General features: G+C 37.6%; 2 protein-coding genes across 2 annotated transcripts; both read left to right on the top strand.

The window, feature by feature from the left end:
- The first annotated feature begins 889 nt into the window (after positions 1 to 889).
- Positions 890 to 1,875, top strand: LOC135770393 (olfactory receptor 10K1-like). Its single transcript, XM_065280091.1, has one exon. The coding sequence runs from the start codon at positions 890 to 892 to the stop codon at positions 1,847 to 1,849; it is 960 nt and encodes a 319-aa protein (XP_065136163.1). The 3' UTR covers positions 1,850 to 1,875.
- A 4,317-nt stretch (positions 1,876 to 6,192) lies between these two features.
- Positions 6,193 to 7,267, top strand: LOC135770392 (olfactory receptor 52N2-like). Its single transcript, XM_065280090.1, has one exon. It carries the CDS (start codon positions 6,196 to 6,198, stop codon positions 7,153 to 7,155), a length of 960 nt encoding a protein of 319 aa, XP_065136162.1. The 5' UTR covers positions 6,193 to 6,195; the 3' UTR covers positions 7,156 to 7,267.
- Positions 7,268 to 7,706: the final 439 nt, after the last annotated feature.

The raw sequence follows: 7,706 nt of genomic DNA, 5'->3' as shown, positions 1-7,706 counted from the left end.
AAGAGAAAGAATGTGAGGATACGCCTTAAAGGGACACTTTACCCATTTGCATAAAGCTTTGTATAGTTAGAACCCCAGTCATGTTTTTGAATGGTCATGCATCATTTTCTCAGTTGCCGCTGAGACAGGAGAAATATAGATTTCAGTGTTGCACTTCCTTCTTTCAATGATGTAAAAATCATCATTTTGCATCATTGAAAGAAGGAAGTCCAATATCTTTGTTGAGGGAGTGAGACTACAAACACCCCTTTTCTAGGTCAAATAGGCACCAAATTCTTAATGAATGTTACATTTCGACTACAAATATGACACACTTCCAATAAAGATTATTGTTTCTACGGGTGAAATGCTTCTTTAAAGACGGTCATTATGTAGCGGCGAAAACCACTCCTCTGTACGTCATCATGGCAGGCATTGACCAGCTGCCGTTGTTCTACAAAAAAGCTTCAGAAAATTGAAAGAGTTTCTCAATATTACGCCAGTAGCTGACGCTATGGATCTCACATAGCGTCAACTAGTGGCGTAATATTGAGAAACTGTTCTCAAAAGGGAACCCCAAACAACACATCAAATGTGGGCGGTGTTTTCTGGTATTTAAAGATAGATGGTCTTTCATATCTATAGCATATGCATCTATGCAAGGTTTTCTTTGTCTGTGCATTACTTTAGGTTTGCAGTTTGTTTGTCAGTAAATGCAAGATCACTTAATAATTCCATTTTATAACTCGAGATTAGTTTCTTTGGAAGTATGTCAATTATGAGCTATTTTGTGTTTTAGTCTAATCTTTTTTGCAAATATGACTATATATACTGTGTATTTCAGCTTTGTTTTGACATGGTTTTTTTACAGTTAATGTGCATCAGCTAATAGTGAAGTCTTTCCAGAGCCATGACTTTCACCAACATCACTGAATTCTACCTACGGGGATTTCCAGGACTCCAAGCGCAGTATTATGGAGCTGTGGGAACTTTTTTGCTTTTTATCTACTTATTACTGACAGGAGTAAATGTCTTTATAATTTCATTTATTGCATATGACAGAACCCTTCAGAAACCCACATATTTAATCTTCTGTAATCTTGCCGTGTCTGATCTTGTTTTTGGAACTGTAACGCTGCCTACAGCATTTTCAAAATACCTTTTCAATGTCAACACTATATTGTTTTATAGCTGCTTTGTGCAAATGTTTTTTGTTCATTATTTAGGGAGTGTTAATTCTTTTATTTTGCTATTAATGGCCATTGATCGCTTTGTTGCAGTGCGCAACCCACTTAGATATTGTGCTATTATAACAAATAAAAACATTTTAATGGCATGTGCAGTTATTTGGACAACGTTATTAATTTTGTTGGGGGTTATTACTTATGAAACCTTTGATGAACCCTACTGTGCTTCTAATGTATTAACCCAAAATTATTGTGACCAAAGTACAGTGATAAAATTATCTTGTGGAAACTATAAAGAGAAACATCTGTATATATTTGGTAGTGCCATGTTTGTTCTCTTGGGCCCTTTGACTTTTATTATGTTTTCTTTTGTTGCCATCATCACAACGGTTTTTAAAATCTCTGACAGTCAGGCTCGATATAAAACATTCTCAACCTGCACTCCCCAACTGCTTGTTATCTTTCTGTACTATGCTCCTAGATGTTTTATCTATGCATATGAATTAGTAGTGCCAATACCACCTGCCATTCGGATGGTGCTAGTTATGTGCTACAGTCTGCTGCCCCCTGTTGTCAATCCAATGATATACTGCTTCAGAACTAAAGAAATCAAAGATGCTTTAAGAAGGAAAATGAGACACAAAGTCAGCATGCAGGTCACAATGCTTTGTAGCAGAACCTAAACTATGTAAGCAGCTTGACTACAGTAGAGTGCTTTATTTACGTCATGCCCTGTTTATACTGTATAGTCTATCCTTCTTATTCTGTCTGTGAGTATGATTGTGGACCCTTCTATTGATGGCATTTATTGACAAATGTATTTCTTTGATAATAACCTTTCCTTTTTCAAATGTAAGTAACATGCAACTTTCTAAATGTGGTAAATGAATAAACCAATTCATCACAAATATTTATTAATATTAATAAAAAACTTTAATTTAGTCTGTCTGTACCCCCTTGAAATTCACTCCCTAGACCCAGAACATGACGGAGCAAATATTACTATTCAAAAATTTTCTTTTATTGATATTTTCAGTTTGCTTTTAGTACAAACAACGTTTTTAGTTCTGAAGTAAAGAAAAGTACAATTGTTTACCTGGAATTTCTCCTGAACAGTTTGCTTTCATGGGGATATTATATGTACGGCTAAACTACTAAAGTACTGCGCTTTAAAACACCAAGTTTGTGTCTGTGAACAGTAGAACAGAATATTTAATATAAATAAATGTATTAATAAAGCAGAAAGAAGATTCTTTAAAGACTGAAATTGTTTAAAAGAATGTTGCAAGTCAAAAAAAATACTGAATGCTATGCTGCTATTGTTTCTATGCATTACAAAAGGAGATTTTTACAACTACTAAAATATTTTATGTCATAAAACATTGAAGAAATGTATTATTCAAAATAAGTTAAACAATATACGCAGGCCCAGCACCACGGCGGGCAAAGAGGAACGTGCCCCCCAGAAAGATTTTGTGCCCCCCTCCCAGTTGAAGCATTATTGGAGAACTAAATTCAGTCATATCCTTTTTTCTTTAGAAATTTACTGGAAACGGGAAATTTTTCTTTTTAAGTGCACTGTTGAAACACGGGACCAGGTCTGTGTAAGGTGAATCATACTTGTCATCATACTGTTGTACGTTAAAGAATAATCCAAAATTGGGAGGATTGAACTGCTTTTTTAATGTAAAGCTACTTTGAAACAATATATAAAATTGAATTTAAATGTAATTAAATTAGCCATGTTAAATGTAGCTATCTTTTTTTCTACTTAAAACACTGCCCATATTGCTCTGAATGATAGCTTTTGCATAGTTTACTGTTTGTGTGTTTTACTTTGGATTAATGCTGACAACTCAGATTTTGGAAATTGTCCTAGCTCCGACCTCAAAAAAGTTCCAGTCTATGGAGGACCACAAGAGTCATGCAAAATGTAATAAAGAACTTCAATATTTAATAACTACCTGGAAAATAAAAATAGCAATTAATAGATTTGTTTAAAAATTCATTAATTATTCTATAAATAAATAGACAAAGTTACAAAAAAAATCATTATGTAACATTTTATTAGGCAATAAAAAGTGAGATTATAAAAATAACGTAGAAATTAAATATATATCCATTAATAAATAGTTCAAATTAATATAACAATTTACAAAAACAACATAAAACACTCAATAAGTTCATCATTTTAAATTGCATTTATAAATTCTTAATTAAATAATGGAATTTCAAAATGTATTTCAAAAAGCGATTTAAAAAGAGTAATAAATTACTGTATTTATAAATTGAACTACAAATACAGGTTTAAATTAGGCATTTAAAAGGGGATTTCCGTTTAACATTTCTGTTTTCATTTTATCGATGGTTCTCCTTATTCTTTTCGCTGAACAGTTTTTAAAACACTGCAGTGTTTAAAAAAAAGTTGCCACCCACTTTTAGTTTAATGCCTTCCAGAAAATGTTCTTCTTTTAATAAACATAAAATATATCAAATGAAAGAACAGACCCTCCGCTATAAAAAAACTGTATAGAACAACGCCGTGAGAACAGCGAAGAGCAGCCTCAGTGGAGCTTACTCAAACCCATGCCCCGTAACGCTGAGTAGTAGCACATAGCACAGTCTTAGCCCAGTCTGTGTAAGCTAACATGAAAAAGATTGGATGCCAGAGCCTCGAGGGACCCAACCAAAAACTCCTTCCGACCCAGGACAGACACAGCCAGCATATAGGTCTTATCGCTACATTACACAAGGCAGCAGATAAGCAAAATGCAACAAATTAAATTGCCAAAGCAAGCATACTTGTACTGGGCATCTGCTGGCTTAGCATAAGATGCACAACAGGATAGCTATTGTGAAAGAAACGAGTATGAAGTGCATACAGCTCTATACCTCAAAATTAGCAGTAACACAGTAGTACTGGCAACATGCAGTACACACTGTGAATACGCATTAACCATGCGACTGTCGATTAGACACCCACCACAACCTGAAAGCCGGGGCAAACTGTCGCCCTCCCTCAGCACCCAACCCAGCAGCTGACTGCTAGGTGGGGTGGAAGTAACTCACAGAGGGAGCTCGGAAAGCCCCAGCAAATGGGTCCGCATCTAACACAGTATCCTCTGCTTACAAAAGCCCCCAACACTGCCGCTGTGGCACAAAGAGCTGCTCAGAATGCTGTGTCGGGGTCCGAGCACTCAGATAAACATATAAAACCCAGACCAGGCATAGCTCACATAGAGCCAGAATAGACGGCAGATTGTAACCACCTGCACTCTAATGGCGCTGATGGGGGTTTTAGGCACATCATTTCTAAAGGGACACTATAAGAGAGCGAGGTGTCCCACTTTACTCCCTAGATTCTGATAACCACTGCACGCCCATAAGTCACTGCGCGCCCAGAGGCATCGTGCAAAACGCCAAAGGAGCTGCGTCGAAACCCTCAAGGTAGACAGCCTGAAACGCGGCCAACTACCCGGTGCTGTAAAGGTAGAACACTCGACACGGGACAGCGCACCATGTCGTAGATGTTCATTTCACACCTTTATGCACACAGCATAAGAAGGGCATAGAGTAGAAAGGGTTTGCGACTCTCGTACGCATCTCAAAGCGCAACACGACAGAGCATCTAAGTCATTACATAACACCCTTGCAAACAGATTGTACAGCAGGTTGGAGTGTCCTTACAGAACCGCAGCCGATTCTGGCAGTTCGGGGACCTGAATAACTGATCCTCACCACAATTCCGTGCTTACCAGCAGCAGAACCCAAATGGGGCACACAAACTGCTGACGCTTGGCCAAGCATAGCGTGTCCTCTATGGGAGTGCAACAGGTAGAAGCACAAAGCATGTACCTTCTCCTTGTTGAGCACAGATCCAGTAAGCCCAAACCAAACTGAGATTGGCTAATGCCCTCAGCCACATGACCATGACGCATTATGCATCTAAGTCGCCAAATGGGGAGCAGATATGCAAGCAGCTGCCCACACCTGAGCACTTAACGGTGCCAAAGGGGGTCAGGGCAACATGTGGCCTTCTCAAGCACAAAAATGCCTCGGATGGAACAGCTCAGACCAGACACACAACTAGTGCGCGCTCCTGAGAGAGATGGTCTCGTATGAAGCCAGAGTCCGAACCACAACCAAGCACACGACGTACAGCTGGCATGCAGACCATCCTTCTATGCCCACACACACAGGTAAAATCACTCTAAGAAAAACAGTCACAATTGCTGGACTCTTTACTGGCGAACTGTGCCAAAATGCGATGTGACCACTCTAACTTGGGTGGTTTGAGATAAGCAAAATGCAACAAATTAAATGACCAAAGCAAGTTAGTGTGGGCACTGCCGAACATACAGGGGCACTGTGAACCCATGGCAGAGTACAACCTGTGCCAAGCGAGGCAAAATGTGTGCTGTGAACTAGGCTGTGAAACAGGGCAGAACATCACCGGCTGTACAGTGATGCTGTGAATTCCCAAATTGTACTCCACAGTGGACAACGTGGACGAGAGACATCTCCTTTAAAGACGGTCGTTATGTAGTGGCGAAAACCACTCCTCTATAAGTCATCATGGCAGGCATTGACCAGCTGGCGTTGTTCTACAAAAAAGCTTCAGAAAATCGAAAGAGGGGAGGATCTCCCATAGCGTCATCTATTGGCGTAATATTGAGAAACTGTTCTCAAATGGAACCCCAAACAACACGTCAAATGTGGGAGGTGTTTTCTGGTATTTAAAGATAGATGGTCTTTCATTTGTATAGCATATGCATCTATGCAAGGTTTTCTTTGTCTGTGCATTACTTTAGGTTTGCAGTTTGTTTGTCAGTTAATGCAAGATCACTTAATAAATCAATTTTATAACTTGAGATTAGTTTCTTTGGAAGTATCTCAGTTATGAGCTATTTTGTGTTTTAGTCTAATCTTTTTGCAGATATGACTATATATACGGTGTATTTCAGCTTTCTTTTGACATTGTTTTTTACATTGAATGTGCATCAGGTCATTGTGAATTGTTCCCAGAGCCATGACTTTCACCAACATATCTGAATTCCACCTGCAGGGATTTCCAGGACTCCAAGCGCAGTATTATGGAGCTGTGGGGAGCTTTTTGTTTTTTGTCTACTTGACACTGGCAGGAGGAAACATCTTTATAATTTCATTTATTGCATATGACAGAAGCCTTCAGAAACCCACATATTTAATCTTCTGTAATCTTGCCATGTCTGATCTTGTTTTTGGAACTGTGACGCTGCCTACAGCATTTTCAAAATACCTTTTTAATGTCAACACTATATTGTTTTATAGCTGCTTTGTGCAAATGTTTTTTGTTCATTATTTAGGGAGTGTTAATTCTTTTATTCTGCTATTAATGGCCATTGATCGATTTGTTGCAGTGCGCAACCCACTTAGATATTGTGCGATTATAACAAATAAAAACATTTTAATGGCATGTGCAGTGATTTGGACAATGTTAATAATTTTGTTGGGGGTCACTACTTATGAAACCTTTGATGAACCCTACTGTGCTTCTAATGTAATAACCCAAAACTATTGTGACCAAGGTTCAGTGAAAAAATTATCTTGTGGAAACTATAAAGAAAAACATCTGTATATATTTGGAAGTGCCATGTTTGTTCTTTTGGCCCCTTTGGCTTTTATTATTTTTTCTTTTGTTGCCATCATCACATCGGTTTTTAAAATCTCTAACAGTCAGGCACGATATAAAACATTCTTAACCTGCACTCCACAGCTGCTTGTTATCTTTCTGTACTATGTTCCTAGATGTTTTATCTATGCATATGAATTAGTAGTGCCAATACCACCTGCCATTCGGATGGTGCTAGTTATGTGCTACAGTCTGTTGCCCCCTGTTGTCAATCCAATGATATACTGCTTCAGAACTAAAGAAATCAAAGATGCTTTAAGAAGGAAAATGAGACACAAAGTCAGCATGCAGGTCACAATGCTTTGGAGCAGAACCTAAACTATGCAAGCAGTTTGACTACAGTAGAGTGCTTTGTTTACATCATGCCCTGTTTATACTGTATAGTCTATCCTTCTTATTCTGTCTGTGAGTATGATTGTGGACCCTTCTATTGATGGTATTTATTGACAAATGTAATTCTTTGATAATAACCTTTCCTTTTCCAAATGTAAGTAACATGCAACTTTCTTAATGTGGTAAATGAATAAACTGACTGTTTACCAATTCATCACAAATATTTATTAATATTAATAAAAAACTTTAATTTAGTCTGTCTGTACCCCCTGAACAGTTTGCTTTCATGGGGATATTATATGTACGGCTTTAAAACACCACGTTTGTGTCTGTGAACAGTAGAACAGAATATTTAATATAAATAAATGTATTAATAAAGCAGAAAGAAGATTCTTTAAAGACTGAAATTGTTTAAAAGAATGTTGCAAGTCAAACAAAATACTGAATGCTATGCTGCTATTGTTTCTATGCATTACAAAAGGAGAATTTTTACGACTACTAAAATATTTGATGTCATAAAACATTGAAGAAATATA

Source organism: Paramisgurnus dabryanus, chromosome 8, assembly GCF_030506205.2.
Source record: "Paramisgurnus dabryanus chromosome 8, PD_genome_1.1, whole genome shotgun sequence".
Classification (NCBI taxonomy): Eukaryota; Metazoa; Chordata; class Actinopteri; order Cypriniformes; family Cobitidae; genus Paramisgurnus; species Paramisgurnus dabryanus.
This window is presented reverse-complemented; position numbering and strand designations above follow the sequence as displayed.